Source organism: Buteo buteo, chromosome 26 (assembly GCF_964188355.1).
Source record: "Buteo buteo chromosome 26, bButBut1.hap1.1, whole genome shotgun sequence".
Taxonomy (NCBI): Eukaryota; Metazoa; Chordata; class Aves; order Accipitriformes; family Accipitridae; genus Buteo; species Buteo buteo.
Genome location: NC_134196.1, coordinates 938029 through 965234, shown reverse-complemented (window position 1 = coordinate 965234; position 27206 = coordinate 938029). Strand labels below are relative to the sequence as shown.

General features: G+C 48.8%; 1 protein-coding gene across 1 annotated transcript; it reads left to right on the top strand.

Moving 5' to 3' along the window:
• Positions 1–12241: 12241 nt before the first annotated feature.
• On the top strand, positions 12242–26956 carry EMP1 (epithelial membrane protein 1). Its single transcript, XM_075057896.1, has 5 exons — positions 12242–12522; positions 23699–23816; positions 24273–24375; positions 24483–24623; positions 25235–26956. The coding sequence occupies exons 2-5, from the start codon at positions 23739–23741 to the stop codon at positions 25396–25398; spliced, it is 486 nt and encodes a 161-aa protein (XP_074913997.1). The 5' UTR covers positions 12242–12522; positions 23699–23738; the 3' UTR covers positions 25399–26956.
• The last annotated feature ends 250 nt before the right edge of the window (positions 26957–27206 follow it).

The following is a 27206-nucleotide window of genomic DNA, read 5'->3' as shown; positions in this document are numbered from 1 at the left end:
ATTTAGACAGAAGGTTACATGGGTTGGATTTCAAAGCAAGGAATGTCAGAAGAGTTCTTCCAGCTGTGAATGGCCTCCAGATGTGGGCTTTTCTTCTTCAGGCCTGGGGGAGGGGATGAGAATGCCTTGCATTTGTCTCATAAAATTAAACAGAAAAACATTGTCTACGGAGGAGGGTGCACAGGCAGAGAAGGTGGAGTCAGAAACTGGGCAGAACAGAACAGGAAAAAAAACCAGAACCACAGCTGAAATGGTTCGGGACATGTATCATCTTAAAAGCTGTAGTCTCTGAGTAGAGGTTGGTCATTAAACAACATGACAGACAGCAGCAATCAAGGCATTTGAAATGGAAAGGGCCAAATAAACCAAAACATTGGGTTTTTTGCAGAAAGTATATTCTCCCCCTCCCAGAGCTGCGACAGGATCTTACATTGTGAAACACCCCCAGAGAGGCTGTGGCCAGGACCGCTTGCTGGTTGAAACTGTGCTAAGCCACAACCAACACATTTCTCTTACCAGCACCCCAGACTCCTGGACTTGTAGCTAGTCATCTTTTCCTCTGCAAAGACTGTCTGTGGACATTTTATACCTCCTTCCAGCTTATTCATGCAAAATTATTCTCCTCAATTGAAATTTGGCCCCAAACAATGAATCTGTGCAAGCTGGAAAGACCAGTGTCCCTGGGGACAAATTTTAGTCTCAGTTATTTCTGCAAATGTTCTACTCACGGTTGCAAATACACAGAATCCAAATTTCATTGCTGATATGGAACTTGGCATTTCCTGCTTGGACAGGTGTAACTGTTTGGATCAGACAGCCAGAGCATATTTACTGCTCATCCAGCAAGGGAAGACTTAGTCTCTCTTCTACCTCCTAAATGTCTAAGGACAACTACTGCCCTGGCAAAGCTAATAGGGAAAACAATGCTTTTCTCATTTTAAAAACATGACCACAGTCTTTGTTTTCTTTCACTCAAAAGTCCCTATTTCTGGTTTATGGCATGGCCTAGCACACCAGTGCAAAGAACATTAGGCTTGTCCATAAGACATGTCAGCTCTCCATCTGGCAGTTTGCGGTCTTCTCCAGCTCATTGGTTCACTTTCCACTTCTCCTGTAATATCTCACCAGCTGTCATATAGTAATTTGGGAAATGACTGTAGAAAAAAAAAAAAAGAGTTTTACTAAAAATGTAAGATGACCTGTGCTAGCCCAGACTGAAGAACCAGTATCTGTACTCTAGCAGTCACCAAGTATTAAGGAAAGAAGTATAAGAAACAGAGGAAACATAAACTACATCCCAGTACACCTGCCCACCTTCCATCAGCCTGCTGTTTGGGACACTTCTGATACAAAGGTACCATCTGTGCTGGTGCATTCAGTGGTCACCAAAGGAAATAGCTGCATAGATGTGGCCAACTCATTCATCCATTGTCTTCCACCAACAGTCTGTGGCAATGAGTTCCATTATTCCTTGATGCCTGCATGGAAAAGTCCATACCTTGTTTGTTTTAAACCTGTTGCCTAACCATTTTATCAGGTGCCATTAGTTTTTGTGATATGAGACTGCATGAATGTTTGTTCTCTGTTGACATCCTCCACACCATTTGTGGTTCCCTTTCAGGCATCTCATTTCCAAGATTAGCAATCTGTGCTTGCCCAGAAACTATCTCCTACTTCTGATCATTGTTGATGTCCTCTCTATTCTTACTAGTGTTTCTCTATGCTCTTCAAAGGAGTAACCAGAAGCACTCACAACTTTCGAACTTTCAGCAGACCATGAAGTACACAGAGGCGTAATCATGTTCTTCGTTTCTTCTGTACTCATTCCTAACATTTCTGTTTGGCTTTTTGACCTCTACAGAGCCTTGAGAGAGTGTTTTCAGCAGCCTGTCCGCAATGAATCCAAGATCGCTTTCTCTGCTGGCAGCAGCTGACTTAGAGCCGTTCAGTGTATCTGTACAGCCAGGCTGTTTTCTTCCTCATGGAATTCCCTTACATTTGCTGCCACTGAATTTCATCTGCCAGGCAGCACCCAGCCACTCAGTGCCAGGAGATTTTCTGCAATCCTTTGCAGTCAGCTTTATATTGCCTCTCTGGAATAATCGCGGGCCACAAGTAAACTGTTAACTTGCTGTTCACGTTCCTCTCCAGATCATGACAAGTGCGTTGAATAGCACTAGTGTTAGCACAGAGCCCTGTGAGGTCCTTCTGGTGAGCTCTTTGTCGAGACTGACCATTTGAAGTGCTCAGGTTGACGCTTTTCTTACTTGTGATCCCATTTGGCAGAGCTCTCCGCAGCCAGGGCTCACCTTTGAGAGTGGTCCAGCACACAGGACTGCCTGGCACCAGGCTTTACAGATGCAGTGTGCTCAGACAGCAGGTGTGTGAGGACCCTCTCTGTGATAACTAGACCCAATTGCTTTAATGGCCTGGACCTTAAATCTAGCAAATCAAGGGATGGAAGACACTGGACACAGATACTTGCTGGTTTCTGTGTTACTGACTTCCAGGGGATGTGAGGGCTGCATAGGAAAAACAGAGTTACTGCACGGGAAAGGTTGAGGCTCTTCACATCAGTGGAGGATAGGGTGCAGATGCGCGCCATCCCACTGCAACCCGTGACTTGGGTAATTCCCGACGTGGCCCTCCCCTTTCTCTACAGGGCTGGTGATGGCAGGCAAGGATGCCTTGGGCAAGTTTCCACCAGCTGTGAACAAGCCTGCACACAGAAGGATCCTCCTTGAGCCATCCGTCAAGAGTGGGATGGATCAGAAAACAGATCAGTGGGCCAAGTGTTGGCACAGCACACCCTGCGCTCTCCTCTGCCAAACCACAGGCTCTCTGAGCCAGGATGTCACCCTGATATCCTGATACACCCCAGCTCCCCCACATCCAGCCCTTCTGACTCCCCCAAACTGGGGTTCTGACCTGCAAAATATGTCTTCTGCTCCTGACTTTGCAGCTGTAAATCAGCCCGTGGTCATGTGGCCCATGGTTTCAGGTGCCACACTGTCTCCAAGGTAAGAGGGGCCACCTTGGGGGAAAGCAAATAGGAAAGTATCCCAGGCATGAAAATGCTTCTGTGGTTCTTGAGACAGGAATTTCTCTCACACCCATCCCCTCCCCTCTATCCCTCCTCGCTGTTTGGTGCAGCTGAAACCCAGCAGCAGCAACAGCGGGCAAGTTTAGTCACTCTACCACCGGGGTATCGATTACACCTGCAGGTGGAAACCAAGCTATCAAAACCAAGATGTTAGCTTTGCCAGAGGATTCTCCTCAACTCCCGGTTTGGGCCTGGTGCCAGTCCTCACCCTGTTGCATTTCAGCATCCCAGCTCTTCCCATGACAGGCTGGCAGATGTTTATTCGGGCAGAGGCATTTCACTTCACATGTCTTCAGCCTTCATGGAAGGCAGAGAAATTCCAGAGCTGCTTTCCTGAGCAGCATTAAGAAACCCAACACCACTGACAGCCAGGACAGGCAGAAAACAACAGCTTCTTTGTGTCTGGGTCAAACCCTCCCGTTACTTGTTTCTGCCTGCTGACATTTCCCTAGACGGCAAAAGGATTTTTAAATTACAGTGACAAGCTGGCCTTTCTCGTATTAAGAACTCAGCTTTACAAATAGCACATGGTACCCAGCAAGGCAGAAGCTGAGCAGCAGCCTGCCTTCAGAGACTGCTCTCCTGGGAGGAGAAAAACCCACAGATCTCCAGTGACTCAGTGCCTCAGATTGGTAACTCTCTCCAGCCTTTTTGGGAGGGACACAGTGCATACCCAGTGACCCACGCTGGTGAGCAGCATCAGCTGCTGCTGGGACAGACTCAGCTGCCAGCCAGCACAGAGAGTGGGACAACCAGCAGCTGCTGCTTCTGTGAGTATTGGGCTGGATCGGTTTCCAGCAAAGAGAAAGGCTGGGAATTCATGTCTCCATCGCACCCACATATCCTGCTCCCCCAAAAGGGGACAGCAGAGAAAGTACTAAAACCCCTCTGAGAGATGGAGATGCATGTCAGCTACCACAGACTTTGCAGCTTCTATTTTTCATCGCTGTTTCCACCCTGCTGTCACTCTGGAATCACTTATTTTGGTAGCTGTGACATGTAGAGGTCTCTGTTAACTTTCAGAGCTCTATCAAGTCCACTTTTCAGCCCATGGCGTGGATATCACCTCTACATTGAGCCATGAAGGTGACAAGTAGATGGGAGGCAACACAAGGAACCTCGATAAGCAGCAGTGCAGCCCACAATCATTCATTGCCTGATTAGAGCTGGTCTGCCCAGGTGCCCCACTGCTTCTGAGTCACACGGAGACCATCCTTGCCGTGAAACTTGGAGGGTTCAAAGGAGTCCAGTACCTCCCTTCCCCTTCACCCTGACCACTTTTCTTATAGAGAAAAGGACTCCACAGCCAGCCAGCTGGAGCTGCTGGTGATGCCTGGTGGGAATAGCTGCTCTGCAAGTGGTCTGTGAGGCAGAAGGGCCTTTTTCCCCATCACCTGTAGAAAATACCACCAGCTTAAGGAGTATAACCAGCTATAAGAAATGTAACTCAAGTACCACATAGGAGTTCCTAACGGGTGGCTCGCTGCCTTTTTAGCCACAATAATAGAAATGGGGTGTTGGAGTGGCCTGTCACCCTGCCTGCACATTGCTCACCCTGACACACGTGCAGCACTGTGAAGAGGATCAGACCCTGCACTCAAAAGGCTTGTGCCCTGTCCTTCTGGAAGTGATGAAGATGATGGTGCCCCTTGCTCCTCTGTGTTTCACCTTGACCCAGTAAACTCCTCATTCATACCAAACCTGGCCACTAAAAAGCTATTGTTGCAGGTTATTCAGCCTGTGCCTCATTTTTCTCAGTTTCACCCTCTAGTCCAGTTTGGACTAGTATTAATAAAATAGACCCACGCTCTTGCATGTCACAGGAGAGGTAACATTTGTTCTCATCAAGGCAGTAGCTACAGCTTTGGGGTTGCCCTTAAGCTTCAGTCCAAGGTTCAAAAATCCCCTCAAATAACCATATCCTCCTAAGCATTTCTTCAGTTCACCTCCAACAGTTCTCATTCTTCACCTGGGAGCACTCTTTACCAGTCTGCCATGTCCTCTGCTTCAATTCATTCATTCTCATTTTTTGTCCAGTTGATCATACATCTCACAGGGATGGTGGTGCCCAGACACACCTATCAAATTCAAGCAATCATTTTGTGCCATTGAGATGTTTTGCTGCTTTTTGTTCCACACTCACAAAGCATCACCCTTTATAAGTACACTTGAAGTCAAAAAGCCCAGGCTTTTAATTCTTTGTGCAACCTAATCATCCTCAGAGCCAGGCAATGTGATGAATGCTCCCTTTCTCCTCCCCCTTGTCTAGCTCATGTCTTCCCACACACTCCCAGCATGGAGCTGCACAGGGACACGATGCCTCTGACTTTGACTAGTATGGAAGTACCACAGACCAGCCAGGCAATTCCTCAGTCCCCCAGCACTGTTGGGACCACACTAGAGTGATCCCTTGCCATAGGATTTGAGGCAAATCTTCTCAGCAATGAGAACCTTCGGCTTTTGCTGTCATTACTACCGACGGCCTCTCTGGGGGTGAAATATGGCTCTGAGATTTGTGGATGTGAGAGGGACATCAGCATCTGAAGAGCTCTAAATGACATTGGCTGCCTTCTCCCCTGCTAAGTGCTATATCACGTTGCAAGCTCTTCTCCAGCTCTCTGTCTGCTGTCCCTGTTAAGTTGCTTCCAGCTTTATTTCTTTTGCAAGTTCCAAAGGCTCCCGCCCTCTGAATAGCTAACTTTGGGTTTATTTTCCCCCAGATAATAGGTTTGCATTTTTCCAGTTTGAATCGTGTGTTATTATTTCCTGCCCATATCCTGCCTCAAACACAAGGGAGCCACGAAAGTGGTGACTGTACATTACAAAAGCAGAAGGAATGGATTCATGAAACTTTTTGCGTTTCTGAATGCATAAGGCACAGAAAGGGAGCATGTGTGTATGAGGGGAAGCAAAATATAATTTATGTTCCCACTCAAAAGACCAATGGGCAGCTGGCAAGAAGCAGGGGAGTAGGTAGCAAGGAAGGAGAGAGATCTTAGTTCAATGCTCAATCTCTGTGCTGAAGTGAGAGGTTTTCCCCCTCACAAATTCTTTCTTTACCACCACTTCCTTGATATGGTGGCACTGCTTCAATCCCTGATTCAAAATCAGAAAGACTTCTATGAAGTCGATGTGAGTTGTTCCAGTTCTGCACTGCTGCAAATAAACTCAGAAGCCGGCCCATAGTGTAACACGTGTAGATGTTTCCTCTTTCAGAAGGGAACTATGCCTCTGCAGTCACAGAAATAATTTCTTTCTTTGTCAGGGAATGAAAAAGCAAACCTAGAGATCGTCCCCTCCCTTCTGCCATGGAACAGCAACAGGAGGGAGAGGACTTCCCAGCCTCCTGCCAGCCCTCTGCACTTTGCTCAGGGACTTGAAGCTCGGAGGCACTTTCCTTATTGGCTGCATCACCCATGGTGTTCAGCCTGCTCTGCCCTGCCCTGACCCTGTCAATGCCCAGCTGTCTTTCCATCCCAGCTACACTTCCCTGTTTTCCTTCTCCTCCCTCCTTACTATGCACTGAGCTTGGTGCTTTTTGCCTCGCACCAACCCTTCCCCTCACTGGGAGACCAGTACAGGTACCACTGCCCTCCCTAGCAAGCTTTCCCTGGGCTTTTCTTTCAGTTTAGATAAGTGATCAGCCTGCTTGGTTTGTTCATATGCCAGATCCCTTGCAGTCTCTGCCATTTCTCCTCCTCGACTAGCACTCTCCCTTCCTGCATATATGTAGAGCTTGTGATACTACAATGTTAGTTAAATAAATGCAACCTGAGATTAAAAAAAGCAAGATACTGCAGAGTGAGAAGCAAGTACAGTTAGCCTTTGTGCACCCTCCAACCTTACCTCTGGCTGCAGGGGGAGATCCTGCAACTTTCTCAGGACACCAGCATCTGCTGTAAGAAGAAGGTCCAGCAAACCTTGAGTAGAGCTAACACGTGCAAACAGCTCGTGGGAGCAGCAGGTAAATAGACAGGTGTCCCATTATCAAATCTCAGTCACAGCACAAATGGCACTTGCCCTTGCCTTGGCCTCTTAGCCAAGGTCTGTTTCTACAGCCAGTGACACAGTTGCAGTCCAGGATGCAGGATGGTCATGCAGTTAATTCCCTTTGTCAGCACTGAATGAAAGGAGAACAATAAGGTACTGTCAGCTCATGCCATTTTTGATGCTTGCAGGATTTTTTTTTTCCCTGCTAACGTGGTAAAACCTGTTGGTGAAACAATCAGTAGCGTGTACTGCACAACACAGCAGCCACAGAAGGCAGAGGTAGAAATGAGCCAGGAGCAGGAGAAAGCAATAAAGAAAACCTCTTTGGTTGCCAGAATGGATGAGAAAGGCCTTCATGTGCAGGTGGAGAATACCACCAGCCACTACCTCTTTGATGTGGAATGGGAGAGGTTCTTGGGGAAAGTGACAGCTCAGATGGGTCTGCCAGAGCAGAGGTACCATTTGCACATTACAAGCAAACGTCTTCATCTGGGCTGTTTCCACTACAAAAAAGGAAGAGATTGAGGTAGAGGTTACAGTGAGAGAAAATTAGATAGGCAGTGCAGTTCCCCCCCTCTCACAAAAGCAGGGGAAGACCACCTCATTTCAGATGGCTCTCATCTCACCACACCTTCTTTAGCTCCAGAGCATGGAAGAAAGTTATGTTTTCCCAGGTTCAGGTCTCTATTCCCAGGACCAGCTAGCTCATGCTGCCTTCTCCCAGTGTTCAGAACCTCAGCCTGAGGATCACATTCAGCCCACCCAACAGCGCCTGGGAAGGCAAGGCACTTGAGGGCTAACTGACCCCCTGAGAACTAGTCCAAACCCCTCAGCCAGTTCCGAACGGATTGCCATTTACCCAACCTGGCAGAATCTCCAAATCTGCTGCAGACACCAGAATGTGAATGTCAGTACTCTAAGACAGCGTGAGATGCCAGTCCACCCACTGCACAGAGGAATCGTAATCCATCCTCATCTCCCTTTCCAACATAAGAATGAAGTGCGTGGTCCTTTTCACACGGTAGGACAAAACTAAATTCTAATCACTATGCAAATTATGGTAGAAATGGTCTCCTTATCTCATGCCCATATTAATTTTTTATTCCTGTTAAGAGACAAGGAAAGTTTTGGGGCTTCCCAGATGTGGTATGTGGGATGCAGGGAATGCATTCTGGCACAGACGCCACTCGTAATGCTCAAGTCCTGGAGGGAACTATTGCAGTTCTTGCCTGTTAAAGCTTTGTGACAAACCATTCCTACACAAATACTATAAACCCAGGGCATTTTCAAATCTGTACCTATCACCCCCTTTCAAAAGATCAGTCAGTCTGGCAGTCCTTAGTGATTTTGGAAAAATCTGATGTAGAAGTTTCTGTAGGTTTTGTTCTTCATACAGTTTACCAAAGTACTTGGGCCAGAGATCATCCCTGCCACCAAAAAAAGCCCCAACAACCAAAAACCAAAACCCAGACTGCATACAGGAAGAGTTACCTCTGTTCAGCATTGACTGCAATACACTCTTTTCTTGTACCGCTGAGCATCTAAAGCCATTTTCCCTAAGTACTGCAAGTCTAGCAGTCCTTGGGAGGACAGCAACATGACAAGACACATTAGAGAAATGACCAAAACCATAAAAGTTGTGACTTCCAATATCTGCTTCCTTAGAACCAAGTGAAGCTATAAATAAGAGAACCATCGCCCTTTCCTCTCCAGTGGATGAATGTTCCTACTTCATGCCCTGCAGGGTCATGTGTGACAAATGCAGTTTATCATATGGCTCTGAGAGGTATCATATGTCTCTGCAAATTACTGTATCACATGGATAACCCCAGGATACACACACAAACACATCAGTTACACCACTACAGAGAAGTATGAAACTTGTTGGTTTCTGTTTTTTTAAACCCACACATTAGCTCAGGCTCAAGCCCGCCTTCTCCATGTGATGACAAGCGGAGAAGTAGCAAACACCAGGGAGCATATCACTTCCACTTGTCCTGCAACCAGCCAGCAGGATGTTGCACAGAGTAAATAGCACATATAAGAGCCAGGAAAGGGTTTAAGTATCTCTAGGTGTTTAGACTTGGGGGGGGGAGGGGGCTTAATATGCAATGTGTGTTTGCAGATAGTTATCCAGAAAAGCAAGTCCTAGTAGCATATGTTGAATTCCTCTTGATTTTGTACTTGAAAGCATCCCAGAGAGCATGGGAACTCAGCTACAGACCTCTCCCAAGCATAGATTCTGGCACCTAAAGAAAGTGCAGAGACCATGGCCTATTTCCCCTGGCACCCCCGTCTCTAGAAACAATCTGTTCTGGATGCTTCCAGATGAGCCCGACCATGCCTCTCCCACCCCTAACTCCACACCCCATCTCCCACTCCTTGCCATCCATTCCTCCTTTGATCTGGGCTTGGGAAAGCTTGATGTTTGCCTTATCTAATGTCACTGTGGATGCTCATCTTGTTACTCTAAGGGCTACTGTTCACATACAGTAGTGATGTCTGCAAATGTGTGGGGCATGGTGAAACAAGCACACATACAGCACTTGCAAGCTGCTTGTTTGGGAAGAGCTTCAGCAAAGGCATGGCATGCATGGGAAAGCTTCACCCTCTTACTGCCTGTGGAAATGCCAGTCCAAATTCCCACAGCTTAAATTCTCATGGCTTTGACGTGACCACCTCCTACTTGTTGGCTGTAGGCATTCAGAAAAGCCTGTGAAATGAGTGATGCTTAGGTCAAGGGACACCATGGATCGTGGTGTGGGGATCTTGGGCAATTCAACCTTGGTGTGCCAAACTGGCAGCATGCTTAAGATTTTTGATCCCGTGATGACACTTTTCACGTCATGGGTTTTCTATTGCAACCTGCCTTGTGAAAACCACACACCCTAAAGGGAGAAGTTGCCAGAAGCACGCAGAAAGACCAGCCTCTTCTCTAGATGGGTGGATAGAGATGGCTCTCTGTCACACACACATAAAGGCTTATTGCGCTAACGCTTCATCCACAAACAGCTGCAGAAAACATGACAAATCTTACCAACTTGAAACGTTCTCCTACCTTTACCTATTGGTAGGAAGCTCTCTCACTTCTATCCTGTCTCCCCGTCCAGATGCAAGGTGGAAATATCCCAAAGAGCTACCAATCTGCTCAGTGGAATCTGAGCTCTCCCTTGACCTCGTCATACCGTGACATTAGGGGGGGAACCCTCACTTGCTTAAACCATCATGCCCACACGCAGCATTGCTCCCAAACAGGAGCAGCCATCCACACCTCTGTTCGCCTGACGCTATTACCCCCTCTCATACCCGGCTTGACAGGTATAGCAACAGGGATGAAGCCAATTGCTGGCAGGGTACCAGTGCTCCTCCAGGGCCACAGTCACAGACTATGTGGCCTGTCCGGTTACTTTTCTTTACTCTGCTGGCTGGGCACCAACATTTCCAGATGGAGAGCTAGGAAGGAACGCTGCTGTGGGCAAGCTGCCGCTGACGCTGCAGAACCCCGCTGCCTCCCTGCAAAGCGTCTGATGTTGGCCATTGCCTGACACGGCCTCCAAGGCTAGAGAGCAATTTGTACAAAATGAGTTTGCTCTCGCTGGACAAATAATGCTTTGCCAGTCACAGGTCACTTCATACCTGACTTCTTAGGGGGCTCCACTGTTGTTGCCCCGTGGGAGTGTGTTTTAGATGCAGGTGTTTTGGCTGCTGGGTCTCAGATAAGCAATTCTGCGAGTGTGCAGGCAGCTGCCCTCTGGCAGGTGGGCAGTCACTTGTGAACAGGTCTGGGGCAGAGGATGCTCCACCGCAGCTGAACTCTGGTCCACAGAGTGTGCTTTGGGACCGTGTGCTCCAGTATTTTGTGTGGTGAGCATCCACCACTCCAATAAACTCTGCTGGGGGAACAGGGAAGGGCAAATGGACAGTGCAGCTCGATGCAAATGCCAGCTCCTTCTGCAGGGTAAGCAAATACTTTTTCCTTTCCCTAGGTATCGTATTTGTGTATATCACCAAGAAGAAGCACGTTCTAACCCATAGGTATTAAACACAGTTAGGCTTATTCTATCCTCAGGGAACAAAAATCTGTCTTTATTTTCCATCAGTGGCAAAATTCCCCTGGGATCGTCTGGGCACAATGTCTTTGCCCAACATATGTATCATCTTTGCTGCTGTTTTATCCATAGCTCTGTTTTTTAAGCAGGCTGCTATAGTCTAAAATTAGACCAGACACATATCAATAACACCAGAAAGAAGGAATAATCTGAAAAATAGCAAGGTCTTTTAATCTGTGTAGACTTCAAAGAGCACCAGTTTTGTCTTTCAAATAAAGGCAATCCAGTGTCCTCATTAAAGCGGGAAAGGCCTTTGCCGGGTATTTTATCAGTATCTGCTTATCTCTTTCTGGGCCTCTGCAAAGGCAGGCTTGATTCCTTGCAGTAGCAGATCACCAACTCTCTCACAATATGGAGCACATTTTAACCCAGATGCTTTCTGACAAACTTCTTCCCCCTTCACCCACATGTCAAGCATATCCCCACTCAGTCTTGCCTGTAGCATCCACAAGACAACTACACCAGTCAATTCTCTGCAATGTAAAGGATCTATTTTTAGAGGTCTTTAAGACGACAAGAAATGCTGACCTCAGAAAACTGTGAATCACAAACTCCTTATTTCATCTTCCTTGCCTGCTCGCTCTCCGTGGAAGCAAACCACCACCATCTGGCCAACTTGCTCCAGAGTCACCGCCAGGCCAGAGCTGCATTTTGAGCATCTCTGCTCCTTGGTATATTCCCAAAAGTCTTGTCCATGCCAACCCCACAGGTCCGATTTTCATCCCCCCGTGCTGCCAACCTCAGCGATTTCTCCCTGTGCAGCACGGGGAGGGGATGTGGTGACTCACCCAGGCTCATGATGCCCCTGCCAACCGGCTGTTTGTTTGTTTGAGTGATTGTATTGTTGAAGTCCCGTTGCCACATTTGTAACTATACTTTTTTTTTTTTTTTATGACAACCAGAAGTTCAGTTTTATAAACAGATGCTGCTGTGGGCCTCTATTACTCAGCTGGATCAACGTCAGTCGTTTTTCCAGGCTGCGGTCTCTGTACTGCACACTGAGTCAGACGCAGCCCTGCACAGATTTCTTTGAATTGCTGCTTTCCTCCCAGCGACTCTTGACTCCCTGCCAACAAAGCAGGGCGTAGCTCATTAATTTTTTTTTTTTTTTCCCCTTCTCCCTCTCTTTAAAGGCAGACTGATTCATAGTAACTCCTTTAAAACAGAGTGGAAAGACACCACCCTCCCGCACCACCGGAGGAAACTTAAAGCACCACCGGGTCACTCCCCGTCATTGCAGCTCCGCGCTCCAGGACACCAGCCCTGCAGCCCAGCACGCTCCTGCTCCCACAGGTGCCAGGACAGGCCCCAGCCCACACGGTAAGAGCGGCTCTCGAAAATCCTCAGCAACTTTTCTCCCTCCCTGGCGGCTGCTCCCCTCGCCCGGCAGCTCCAGCCTGCTTTCCTCCTCTGCTCCGCCACTTCTCTTTAACTTGGCACGGGAGCCGGCTACGGGACGCGCCTTAACCGTCCAGCTTTTGCTTTGAAATCCAGCTGCGTGACGGGAGCAAAGCGACGCTGCAAGGTGCCCGGGTTGCAACCGTCGAGTGCTGGCAGCGGCAATGTTATTTTGGCCTCCGGGGCATGTGCAGCCGGGGCGCAGGCACGGGGTGCCCAACCTGGGCCAGCCCCGACGCAGAGGCTGCCGCGTGCTGCCGGAGGAGCGTTGTTTACAAACGTGGGAAAACGCCTGCTGGAAATTAAGGCTGCTGGTTCAGCGTTTCTGGCTCTTGCTCGCTTTTGTCTGCGCGTCCCTCTCCCCTCCATCGGTAGTTTGCCAAGCTTTAATTTAAAACAACAACAGTCATTCCAAGTGAAGTCTGAGAGGCCCCAGCGGTGCAGACTTTGGGGTACAATGGAGAGGACTTCTCTTTTTCTGTTGGGGTCCCGGCTCCGGAGGCTGAAGCCGAGCCCCAGTTCTTAAGCAAAGCCACACGATGGGTAGAAATCCATGCTACGCCTTCCTTGGCAGCGCAGACCCTGGGGTGGGGAGCACTGAGAGGCGACGTGAGGGAGCGGGTGGAATTGCTAAGAGCACCGCGGGCTGCGTGGTGGGGTGCGGTGGGGGGAGGCACCGATGGGAAGTGTAGGATTGCAGAGACTGGCAACTTTCCTTATTCACCTGCCTTTTTCCACACAACCACCCCTTCCCTCCCTCCTCCTCTTCACCAGTTCTCTCACTTCATCTGTCTGCTATGGTTTGTATCTTGCGGTCACATCTGAACTATTTTTGAGGTCTGAGAAAGGGAGTGCAGCAAAGCCAGTCTTTTGGCACCAGGCTTTGGTTCCTGTTGCAGGAACCCAGCCCACCCCTGCACAGTTTCATGGGTCTGAAAGAGCCTGAAACAATATTTAGCCCAGTCCGCCCGGGAATGGCTGGGACTCAGGCTGGTGCTGTGGACAGTTACTATATATGAATGGCCAAGAAGCTGAGCTCACCTTAACCTTGTGGCAGAAGGATGGATTTTGTGAATTTTGAGGTCCCCTCTGGCCCTATTGCTTGCAGTTCGGTCATGCAGGAGTGCCTCCTGCCTGAGAAATAGATGTGAGTGGTAGGGAAGCTGACTGAGGCAGCGAGTGTTTGCAGGGGAGTCAGCAATCAGTCTGGGAAGAAAGCATTTTTGGAAGTTGTCGTTTACCACTATTAACAATGAAATCGGTTTGCAAAAAAAAAGGAAAAAAAGCTGTGGCCACAGAGCAACTTTCTCAAAAGCTTTGAATTCCTCAAGGCACCTCTGAGAGCAGCTTTGCCCAGGAGCTGCCCACTTGACATTTCTGGGTGGAGTGGGATTCTTTCCTGAGCAAACACATGAGAGGGAGCTGGGCATGAAAAGTGTGAAGGCTTGGAGCCCATTAGCTATTGTTCCTACGATAACAGGGGTTTAAGGCAGCGGAATGCCTCCACCCAGCCCACCTCACACAGCTGTCAAACCAGGGCACTGTGTGCAGAGAGTGCGGGCTTAAAGGCAGCTTGTTTCTATTTGCTGCCTTGGGGATCAGCACAGGAAAAGGATCAAAACTGACGTATCTTACTATCACTAACCCTGCAGTGCCTGGAAGCACACCCTGACATGCAGCTCCTTCACTTGAGGTGCTGCACGCCCACGTAAGGAGTTCCTCCCAGTAGGCTCCCACGGAAGCTCCCCCCAGCTATGACTAACCGTTCAAACCCGTGGCACACAGTCCGAGCCATTCATCCAGGCTACCCTCGTGCGAGAGCCGGGCACCTCCACCGGGCACGTGCCATCCCGAGGTAGACATCCGAGAGAGATGGAGTCGAGCCGCACCCAAGGACGCGTTCATGGAGGAGGGACTTGCGTTCTTGCGGAGAATCACCCCGTTTTGGAGCGGGTGCCTCAGAGCTGCAGGGTTGCTAGTGCTCCCCAGTACCCTGCTGAGGACAGAGGGCCCTGGGCTTGGAAAACCGGCCCTGCTGGCCTAGCCGGTGGTCTTTGAATTTTGCAGTGTGCGAGCAATGCAAGTGCATGCAGGAATTGCTGTTTGGTGGCCTGGGGTGGAGCAGAGGTTGTATTTTGAAACAGTTCTGGGAGATCCGCTGATAATAGCCAGCATTTTTTTGGTAGAAGACCCACCTCAGGGCCTTGTTTATAATGAGATAGGGGAGACGATTTGCTGCAAGCAGGAATCCTTCTCTCTATTCATCCCCCTCCAGCTGCAAGGCTGGCACACGGCACTCAGCCTGCGCCTGCTTGAGTTTCCTCAGAGCAAAAAGCTGGAGGAATGGCGGGGTACAGCCTGCTTCCTTAGCCCTGCCAGCTCCCATGGGGCTTTACAGGCCCCACCAACCCCACGCGGCAGCCACGACACCCCTTCCACGGCACGTGTCCACTTGCTCACCCCCCCAGTTCCCTTCGGCTGCTGGACAGGCGCACTCCTCAGTGAGTGCTACACCTGATGGCGAAGGGGAAGGCACCTGATGCCGGGCTGGGATTTGCCCTTGGATACTCAAGTGCCCCACAAGGCAAGAAATAGCACTACTAGACCCCTTTGATCTCGATGGGCTCCTGTGCATGTGCCCTTCAATAGGGAGGTGACAGCACTGTCACACACAACACAGGGCAGGGTGTGGCACTCCTAATTTTTTTCCTTCCTCCTGTTCTCCTGCAAAAAAAGTAATGAAAAAGGACTAAAAGATGAGATTTCTTCACCCTTCCTTCAAGGCAGGGAGAAGTAAGAGACCCAGAGGTGCTCTTTTACACCTCCAAAAGGAGGGCAAGGAAGGGGATTTCCTATCTATCTCCCCATCTGAAGATGGATTCTTAGTACTTCATGGGTCTTTTCTGCTGAGGCAAAGCAGTGTGCACAGAAAAGGAGGCTCTTCTCCCCAGCCCTGCTTTTTTGACAGCCCCTGCCAGGACTGGTAACTAACTGGTAGCCGCAGTGCTGTAATACTGCCCCTGAATAACCGTGCTGAAGCACCAGCTCAAATGTGACTATACAGATCCTTTGTCAGAGCCAGTCCACACCCAGTCATCCCACAGCATGACACAGGGTCCAGCACCAGTTCCCCATATAATCGAATCTAGAGTGCCTCCTTTCTTAAACTGCTTTCTGCTGTTACACTGCAGGGAGGGCAGCAAAGCAGCACATCTGGGGGCTGCCATCTGGAGCATGATTTCTTCAAACCCCGCTGGGAGAGTTTTGGAAAGTACCTCCTTAGTTAGAACAGCTGGACAATGAACAAAGGAAACCCTGGCCAAATTTGCAGCTCCACGCACCCTCCTCCTCCTGAACTGTTTGCGTCAGGGCAGAGAGGACATGGAAGCTGCTCTCTGAGTAAGACCAAACGTAGCCCATGCCTTGTCATGGTAGGGAGGGACAGGTCAGGACAACTCAGCTCCAGAACCCACGTTGCCCAAGGGAGTGACTGGTTTGCCAAGCTCATAATTAAGATCTATCCCCTTTCCCCTGTGAAAACCAGTCTGTACCTCAGGCATGGGGAGATACCCACGATGAGAGCCCAGGGACAGATCCTGGACTAGGTCATCCCCAGCCATGCAGAGAAATGCAATGAACTATGAGCCTTGGAGTGGCTGACAGCAGGTGACTCACGCCGAAGGCTTAGCTCGTGTGATGTGGGGCCACCTGAGCAATACGTTTGGATTTGAGGAAATCCAGGGCAAGGACCTTCGCTGTCCTTTTGCCCTCGCAGGGCAGAGTCTGCTCAAGGAGGGGAGTTGTGAAAGCAGCTGCCACGACTGGGTCCAGCGTCCACATTCTTCTCATTCCGGAGAGACATCTCCCCTATGGGCCCCAGCAAGCCTCTGGAAAGGACAGTGAGAGCCATGGGAGCAAGAGGGGAGAGCTGCAAAATGCTCAGAGCTGGGAGCAGGTTGGTCAGGGGGTTGCTGAAGACCAGCTCCAGGAACGCGGACCACTGCTGGAGGAAAGCTGGGCTCCGAGACTGGCACTGCCGCTGGTCGTGCCAGCTCAGGCAGCTGAGCCAACCTGCCTGCTAGCTGGCCTCCAGCGGCTGCAGCCAGGCCAGCGTGGTGTGCGCTGACAAGGGGAGTTCTCGATGCCTGGTGGAGAGCCGTTTCCTCATGTAACGTGAGCTAGAATGACACCTGTACCGTTCCCCCAGCCCATGCTAATCACAGGGGTAAGAAGCCCTCTTGAAGCCAGATGGGGCATTTTACCTCACGACCGTCTTTACCCCACCCTGCACAAAGCACCGACCAACTCCAGGCTGCACAGCATCGTCTTGCTTCTGCTTTCTGCTCACGCTCCTGCTCCTCCCAGTCCAACACTCGTGTACTGCGGGTTGAAAGAAGGAGCTATCACACAATTTTGCAATTTAATCCTGCACAGTCTTTTCCAAGTTGGCTTGCAGGAACAAGGACAGCCTCGAGGCAGGCTGACCCAAAAGCTCAGACTCTTTGGATGCCTAAGTTGCATCGACCTCAGTGTCTCATAGGCTGTACTGGCATATTCAGAGGTTTTGCAGTCTTGAGAGAGAGGGACGCTATCTGATAAGGAGCCACTTCTTTTTCAAAGTTACCCTCCCCTGAAAAAAAAAGGGAAGATCTTTACAAAACTGTCTCTGTAAATCAGAGAATTGCAGTTTTAATTTAAAAATGCAGCCAAAAGCACAGCTGATGTGGGCTTCACGGACCTTCCACCTCTATCTAAAGGCTGTTGCAAGGAGGAAAAGCATGAAGTCCCACCAGAAATGATCTGTGCACTTTTGCTCACACCACGCTGTAACCTGAACTTTCCTGTCAGAGCTGTCAGATGGTTTCTCCCACGTGGGCACTGTCAGTGTCAAAGTCACACAGATAGATACGTGCACCCATAAGGAAGCCGCGCATGAGCATGCAGGCAGGCAGACACACGCTCACACACACGGTTCAGGTCTGCTCACGGGGAAACCACAGACGCACATTCCCGTTCACAGAGGGAGCCGCGCAGAGCTGCGGATGCACACCCCGACACACACCATGTCATCGCCCGCACCGACAGTCCTCCCACAAACGCTTCTCGCGTATCTCGGCATCTTGCCTGAACCCCTGCGAGTCACAGCAACTCCCACATCTAATTAACCCACCCAGGGACCATCCAGCGCGCTCAGGGGTGAGGGTGCTCCCCACCGCACCTCCAAACGTCCGGAGGAGCTCTTCTGTGCTCCCAGTAGCTCGAAGGACCCCTTCCCCACCCCTCCCTCTCGCTCGGTGCCCATCAGCCCCAGCCCTTCCCTGGTGTGTCTGGTGTGAGGAGTGACAGAGTTTTCCTCCAGCGGCGGCGGCTGGCTGCCTGCCGGGCCCTGGGCAGCTGTCTCTTCCCCTTCCTACTACCAAGCGAGCTCTGGAGTTTCAGTTGATGTCACATGGCTGAGCGCTCGAGGGTGGTTTCTTCTGGAGAAAATGCCAATTCCTCACTGTCTGCCCTAGGAGCTCTGATATTTCCCCACTCTCCTATGAATCACGAGCATGAGAGCTGGAAAACCCTTGTGTGTCATCTTTTGTGACACCCCCTTGCATCTCTCAGCGAGTGGAGGTTTGTTAGCACGGGTGGATTCTTGAGGACTTTGGTCCCACAAGAAGTGATTCACATGCTGAGGCTTTACCGCTCCCCTGGGAAGGCAATTCCCCTGATCCCTTGGAGACCATATCGCCAAGAAACGCTTCCCAAGAGCCAGACAAAATCTTCCGTTTACTTAAGCTTATTTTCAGTTGCAGCCCCTCAGGCTGCTCTACACTTTCCTTTCGGCTGACATTCATCTGCTACTTTTGCAGCATCGCTGTACCCCACGTGGTCACCACAGCCACCACCCATGCACGCACAAAATCTTCTCCCTGCCATAAACCAGAGGCTCCAAAGGTCTCCGTGTCCCCACGCACACCTCCTGCCCAACCCTTTTCCCACACATGTGAAATCTCTTTCCAGAGGCACCAGCCTACTCATCCACATGTCTATAAAAAGCATCCGATGTGTAAATTGAGTCAGGCCGGTCTGTCAAAACCAGGTTGTCAACAGCAGTGCTGGCGTACAGTGGTTTATAAAAGTCTGGAGTCAGCAAGGATTCAGCTGGATCTGAAGCAAGAAACAGAGCAAAGGGTGAAAGCAAAAAGATCCTTCCCTGTTGTTGTTTAAGGTTGTTGTGACTTTTCTAGTAACAATGTGACGGGTCCGAAGTCACCATGCCCCCAGAATATCACAGAGATCTTCACATCTTTGTATCCTGCCAAATGACCCTGGCCACGATGAGGACTCATGCTCGTATCACACACAATGCCAAGGCGTGCAGTTGGAGCAGGGCTAAGATGCAGTCAGGGCCTCAGCTCAGTCAAAAGGCAGATCTACAAATTCTGCGGAAGGTTTTACCCCACCTTGAGGTTTCCCTTACTGCCAGCATCATGGCAGCATTGCTATTTGTAGGTTGGCTTTGCAGTGAGGAATCCAGCAGTGACAAAGGTGGCAGTTTGTGGCTATCATCTCAAATAATATCAAATAGTTTTTATTTTCTGCCCCATCCTCTCCAATTTTCCCCTTCCTTTCCAAGCAGCCTTGGCCCTGATTCGAACCACCAGTATTCCTGGTGTGACTCTGTGCCACCTCAGACAGTGGCCAGGTTCACATGCTTTCTCTCTTTTTTGGACCTCCTCCTGCCACCATCAGAAACAGCGTACTGGGTGAGACAGACCACTGATCTGACTCACTGCCGTATTCCTTATATTCTGTGGTGGCAGCTGGGGAAGGCAGAATTTCTTTCATCTTGGTTGCTTTCAATCTATGGAGATTTTTGTCGACATTCTGGCCAAAACAATTTGCTCTTTCCCTGAAATGCCATCTTTCCCTTGTTGAGAAATTGAATGTATCAAACCCAAGGGACTTCAGCTGAAAAACTGAGTTTTAGAGGAGTCAGAGGTCACCACAGTGCTCACAGATGGTGCGATTTAGACATCCTCAGCTCCCCGGACACTACAGGCTGCTATAGGCTATTGGCTGAGTTCTCCCCTCAGCCAGCATCTCTCACAGTACGCCTCACCAACTCACCCTGGGAGAGGCAGTCCCAAGCAGGAACCTCAGTTCAGAGACGAGACGGGGAATGGAAGTCAGATGAGCTACATGCCTTAGGAACACTTCAGATCTGAAATATTTCAGATTTAGTTGAGAGTGCTCTGATTTTTCACCCCAACCAACCTGATTATTCCTGCAAGAAACATCCTGTACACTTCCTCTCTACTCCATTCACTGCAGTGCACTTTCTGCCAGAAGCAAAGGACCAATACCTAATCTGGTTTACCCTCTTGAGTATCCCACTCCCTATGTTTGAGGAACTGTACTGTTGGCCTTTGTCATATCTCCAAGTGGCACTTTGCATTCCACCCTGCTGCTTTGCTAAGCAGCAAACCAAGGGCAAGGACTCACTTCTCCAGATTGCCCTCCAGATAGAAGGATCCAAAACACTTAAGAAGACACAGGGGTGATATGGGTGGCTACAGTTGGCCTGCATGAGAAGACTTTGTCTTAGTTTTTAATGGATAGTGCTTGCCTGCTTGAACTTGAACTAGGGTGCAGCAGAGCTATGTGTTGTTCCCCAGTATGTGTACTCCAGCATGGTCAGAGAAACAGTCTCTACACAGATAAGAGTCTGTCATGCTTATCTGTAGGCTTTAGTGTGCTGAAGGCTGCTACGGTGATTGCTATTCATGGTTACTGTTGGTGTGGCTTGTTATTTCTCCTCATCCATAGTCCCAGGAAAAAGAAACTCAGTCTGCTGTCATCAGTGCAAGATCTTCTCTTGACTCATGCAGGCTGTTCAGCAGGTGCACGACCATCACTCCTTCTTCCCCACCAGCCTGTCCTACCTCAGTAGTCATTCTAATCTCATGTCTCAGCTCTGTTTTTCTTGGCTTAGCTGGGGTCTCTCCTCTGGAAGACATGCCAGGAGGCTCAATGCAGGATGCACAACCTGGTTGCTTGACTGGTTCTTGAGAAGCAGTCCTAAAACTGACAGAGTGAGTGTCCTGAACACTTGCAGGGTTAAATAATTGTGGTTTTGGGAGCTTTGGGGTGAGTCAGTGGAAAAAACTGGCAGCTCTAGGAAGGCTAAGACTGACTCATAGCCCAAGAAGAGCCTGAGAAGCTCCAAATCCAGCTGCAGTTTAGGTAGGGGAATGGAAGAAAAGGCATTTGCATTCAATTGTGTCTTATTGCTCCAGCAATGTGACCCCACCCTGTAGCGGAGAAAGATGTCTCACACTTAAGAAATGGAAAGAGTATCCTGTCAGTCACCAATGCTCTGCCAGCTTCTCTGTCTAATGGGAGGAAAAGTCTGTGCCATACCATCAGAGACAGAGATGACTCTATTTCAATGCTGTTAGTTCACCCACTGCTCCTTTGGGATTGTTCTCTAGTGTTTTATTTAAAAGGCAGGGAGAGATGAAGGAAGGGGAAAGCGAATGAATAGAGAGGGAGGCCTGTGCTTTAACTCACAAAGAATCAAAACTAAGCTGTGAGCACATATCACGGGGGAGTTTGCGTTTGATAGCATGTGTATTCAGGGAGAGGTGCTGACGTTCTCAGGAAGTAGGTGCACTAAAAGCACCTGAACTAACAGTGCTTTCAAGCAATGCGAGAATGGGGCAGAAAAAGCAAATGGAATAAAGGATTTGGTTTTTTTCTTAGTGTATTGGTCAAAGTTCTGTGTGTGGTGGTTTGGTTTTGTTTTTTTTTTTACATTGAAAAGTAACATTTATCCCTCATTTTCATTTCTGAACACAAAGAGAAGATGCATTTAAAATGACTGTTCTAGTCTTTTAGGGTGTCATGAAAGTAGGGTTTTGGTCTTTCAATTACAGGGCTTTTTTTGAAGGCCCTCAAAAATAATTGGCATAACCCCCACTGAATTAGTTTTTAAAGAGGCCGTGGAAAAATACATCCATCTAAGAAAGAAGAAAGTTTAGTCACTGTTCAGTAAAGGCAAATTTCAGAGCAGGCAAATTTGCCACCATTTGGTGTATGCATACCAATATACTCTGGTGGCAAGAGCACTCGTTACAGTTTGTGTAAGAACCAAGGTAATCAGAAAAAAGGATGACAAGTAGTCAAAGGCATGAGAAGATTTGACTCAGAGGCTCTATTCAAGGCACCTGCTGCAGATATGTAACTTAGTCATGGCAGCAGCAATAGATTCTCAGCTCAAGGTACAGTGGTGATATCCATATCAGTTGCCATCCAGCATTTTGAAACTCTCGTTCCTTTTGCAGTCAATGGAAATAACCGTTTTAACACTCAGGGCAGGTGTGTTCATGTGGTAGCCTGCATATAGTATTGAGAACCTGGATTTTAGCAATGCTGAACTCATAAATGACTGTCACTACAGTCAGAGAGGAACTCCTAAGAAGGCTGTACTTTCTCCAAGATCATCACTAAGGGAGGTGCTGTGACAAGAGAGGATATGGTGACCGGGCCATCTAGGCAAATCAAACCCTAGAGCACAAGGAGTTTGCTAGGACACCCCAAAGCAGACAAGCAAGCCCAGCCCATGTTCAGCAAGCCGGGGCTAAAGGGCTCCAGAGACATCTCCCAGGTGAAGGAAACCTCACAACTGATGCTGAGGAGATAGGACCCGTCACCAAACCTAATCTGTCCTTCTAAGGAGTGGCCTCGTTTGGGTGGGAGGAGTGACCTAACAGAGCTGGTTCCTTGACATCCTGAACTCAAGGAATTCCTCCTGGTCATCAGCTAATGCTGAACTGGACAAAGAGCCACTGAAGGAGAAGCCTGCCTGCCCGCTGTGGTTTGGGCAACGGTATCCAAAGCAGTGCAAGGAATAGCTGCAGCACTTTACAGGAATACACTCCCACACATGGCTACAATGAGAGGAAAGACAGGAGTGGAGAAGGTGGAGTCACTGAATTAAAAAAACCATATTTATGGGACTTTACAAAGCCTTTCGTTACAGTTTGCGTGAAAGACATCATAAAGTATGATTGTGTTGTTCTATGACAATGTTACCACACCCTGTACAAATGGTGACAGCATCAAATCTTACCTGAGTCACCTGGACCAAAATAACTTGAGAGCCAACATTAATCACATACTTGATACTGCTCTTCAGTACCAGCACTACCACAAGAGCCACAGCGCCCTGTGAAACTTTCTAGGAAGCAGTCTTTCACTGGCCACAGAGTGGACCCAGTAAACTCTTCTGCTTGATTTCTGTGGCTATACTGCAGAGACAGTAATGCCTGGAAGGAAAATTGCCTGTAAAGCACTGTGAGCTTGCAGGGTACAGAGGCAAAACCCCCCAAAACAAACCAAAGAGGAATTTGCATTACAAGAGAATCTTACTGCAGTAATAGAGATCTGCATGCCTCAAGTTTTAAAAGGGTAACAGGCAGTTTTCATTGCAAACCTAAGCATCTTCCCCCGCCCCAGAACACCTCAGTGGCGTTTCTGTTCTGGTTATTCTCCTCTTCACATAATAGAGCAGACCATTGAGGAGGGGTAGCCCCCCCAGACCACTCTGCACCACTGTTCAACACCCGATGCGCCCAGGAACACATACTCCTCCACTCCAGACCAGCTGGAGGAGGCTGTTCCACGAGAAGAAAAAGGGGAACAGGAGGAGAAAATCTTTCCTGACCTCTCTGAATCCTGTGGGCAAAAACTCCTCTTCCTGGAGTGTAGGCCTGGAGTATGTCATTTTTACTTTACATAACCACACACCAATTTAAGCAACCTGTGTATATACACAAGCTATTTTTAAAATGCCCCCGAGCTAACTACCCCTGCTCTACATCTCCTCCCAGACTGGTTCCTTTACCTCCAGTCTTTCTTTAAGCTCTTGAGCAACTCCCTTGCAGATTTTGACAAAGGTTTTAGCAATGTTTTTTGGTGACTACATGCTTCCAGAATGGATTTAAAATCACCTTGTTTTCTTGCATGCAAATAAAGCCTGTACTAATGCTGTTCTTTGATTCAGCCCTTCCCTTCACCTCCCCTCTCTGTTCCTGTTCTCCTCCAGAGCTCTCCATATCGGTGCCACCACCTAGAAGGGACCCAAGATGTTGGTGCTACTGGCTGGTATCTTTGTGGTCCACATCGCCACTGTCATCATGCTCTTCGTCTCCACCATTGCCAACGTAAGTCAAGACCACCCTGGATGAGCCACAGCTGCCGTGGGCAGGGGGACGGGCGGCTGGGTGGGTGCTCGGGTCCGTAGGTCAGCGATGGGTGATGATGGGTGGGCTCAGGGAGAAGAAGGGCAGCCGGGGTGGGACAGGCCAGCTCCCGGTGGGATGCCCAAGGTGGGCCCCCCCCGCGCCCTGCTGGGAAGGGTCTGAGTGGTTTTCCCCCTCCCCGGGTCGTGGGAACGGAGTTCCCCGGTGGTTTGCCCGGACCAGGTGCCTCCCAGGTTCGGAAGCCTGCGGCATGTCCCAGGCTTTTCGTCCGCTGCCCGCACACGCGGACTTTGGCAGTGCTGGCTCTCGTGGCACTTGGGCTACTCCCGCTCCCCTTAGGGCTTCGTCTGACAACTGGCCAGGAGAGCGAGGCAGGTCGCCTTCCCCGCCTTGTTCAACTGTTTCATCCCGTTTCAGGTGTGGATGGTGGGTACTTCCAGTTTCGGAACGGCCTCATGGGGACTCTGGCTACTGTGCAACAAGACCTGCCAGCAGCTGCCAGTCGGCAGTGGTGGTGAGGGTAAGGCGTATTTGAATTTTCATTGTGGTGATGAACCGCAGGACCTTGGTGCACATTACCAAGGCTGAGTCTTGACCTTCTCAAATCTATTCCCTGTGTTTTCACAGCTTCCCTCAAAGCCGCGCAAGCCTTTATGATCCTCTCAATCATTTTCTCCGTCATTGCGCTTGTCATGTTCATTGTCCAGCTGTTCACCCTGGAGAAAGGCAAACGTTTCTACATCACCGGAGCCATCATGCTGGTTTGCTGTAAGTACGCGCGCCTTGCGAGGGTTCTGCGTGCGTCCCGCTGCCTCTGCAGGTGCAAGTAGCTGCACGTGTCTGCACACATGGCCATCAGGGGAGGTTGTCAGCCGGCTAAATGTTTCCAGTGGCCCATTTTTTTTGAAAAAACAAAAACCAAAGCACTGAGGAATTGGAAAGTGTTGGGGTTTTTTTTACTGTATATAACGAAAACATTTCCAGATTTTCATTAGAGAAGCCCAGTGGGTTTTGCAAAATACCTTTGAAAGGCAACAAAAAGAATTCAAGTATTTTGGGGGGCAGGGGAATAAACAGTTAGACAGCTACTGCTCATGGGATTCAACATGTAGCAGCAAACTGTCTGCAGATCTTATTACTGATTTCCTCCTAACAAAGGTTTATTCCCCATGGCACCCACTAAACAAGCCCCGAGTGTCTTATGTCATCACGTCTGCAAGAGAAATCCTCCATAAATAAGCCTAAAGGGCAGCAGCCCCTCTCTCATATGGCACAAGACACGCATTACAATCTCAGGAGACAACAGTGCTTCAGAAGTCCTGCAGCAATACCGGTTTCTGTGCATTTTCCAACCCTCTTTTCCCCCGTCCTTCCCACAGGGATGTGCATTCTGATTGGAGTCTCCATTTACACAGCTCGGTTCACAGGCAGCATGGTACCGTTCACACGACCTCACCACGGCTACTGCTTCATATTGGCCTGGATCTGCTTTTGCTTCAGTTTCATCATCAGCATCCTGTACCTTGTTCTTAGGAAAAAATAAGGCTGATGGGAGTCCAGGGGAGAGGGTTGGCTACTGGGAATGGGGAAGAATTGCTCTGCTGAGAGAACTGTTGGGCCAATAGACAGAAACAGCCACCATCATCACCACTGCCACCACCACAGAAAAATCACTAACAAAGCTAGAATCCTCAGAAACTCCTTCACCAAAGAGAGGGAGAAACAGCTCCAACTGATCTAGCACTCCCGGGGCTGTTGCGCCAGAAATCTGCAAGTGACCCACACAGCTCTTCTCCTTTTCTGCAAAGTCATGTCTTACCTTCACAGAGCTTCAAGCTCAGCAGTGATGATTGAAGGGCACCACAAAAACAAGGGCTACACCTTTTTCCCTTCCTAGAGCCCTTCTCACTTACCTTCTGGTGTGCCTTGTGGGTTGGGCAGTGAGGCTTATGACCCCTTTTTTTGGCCATTGAAACAAACGGGATGGACCTTTTGTTACATTTTTATATATATATATATATGCACATATGTCAAAGTTAAAGACACTAAATTGAGAAGCAACCCAATAGAAATCAGATTAAATTTGTATTAAAATATCTACAGAAATAAGGCAGCAACTTTTTTTGCTGTTCTGTTTAGTATTTGATATTCCCATGGTTGAATCAGATACAAGTAGGAAGGGCAAATATACAGGCGTGGATGATGAGGGGGGGAGAGAGAGAGAGGGGAAGGCGGGGGGAGATTCACAGGGGTTCCTAATTACAGAGGATGCAGTTGCTCAATGATGCACGTGCAGGGAGGGAATCATCTGGGTGTGTGCCTACACTAAAATCTTCTTTTCAGCTCCAGAACATGGTAACAGCACTGCAACACCACAGATCTTTACTGAGACAAGTCCTTATCTGTAGGCAGGGTTTTATTCCCACATTGTCACCCAGTACATGGTATTAATTGAGAGGCCCACCTTGTGACACAGCTCATCTCAAAGGCAGATGATACTGGTTAGCAGAGGAAATGTATTCCTTAATGAGAGATTAGGAGACATGAGGCAGGGCTTGTGAGTTCTGCTCCTTGCTGCACAGCCTTAGGCCAGTCACATAACCTGATGCTTTTCCATCTGCCAAATTCTTCCATAAAACTACACCTACCTCCCAGGGTTGCTGAGAGATTTTGAGTCCACTCTGTAATACAAGGTCCCCATGTGAAAGGCTGGCATGGGAAACTAAAGCATTGGTACTGCTGCAACCCACAAATTTCTGTCATTTTGAAGAATCTCAGTCATGAGTGGCATTTGTAAGGGACAAGAGGTGAAAACTTCCTGTGACTCCATCCACATCTAAAAGGCAGAGAATATAAAAAAACATGCAGGTGCAGATTGTGCATGGATGCTATTTACCTCTCTCTCTCTCTCCCCCTCCCTCTCTCTTTCTGTTACGTTTTTTTCTTCTTATGTAGACTTTATCAATTTGGTGGATATATTCTAGTACTGTATGTTGCTGTTTCATTAACAAACGTTATTTCATACATAGTCATTGTAAATATTTTGAAATGCATATTTTTAACTTTGAGGATATAAAAATAAAATCTGATTCCCTTTATTATAAAGAGTTTTGCTCTGTTTTTTTTTTTCATTAGTGTTTCAGGTATTTGTGAACAGAACCATTTGCTGTTTTCACTGCATCAAAGCTCACCCCTTTAAGATGATGAACTACCACCATGTTCTCTTGTTTGTCAGTATATGAGATTCGCTATTCTGGAGGGGAGGAGGAAGCAGAGCAACTCTCAGAGCTCCTGCAGGCTCAAGCAAGTAGTGTGAGCAACGGTAACAGTCCCAGAGCCAGGCTTTGCTTC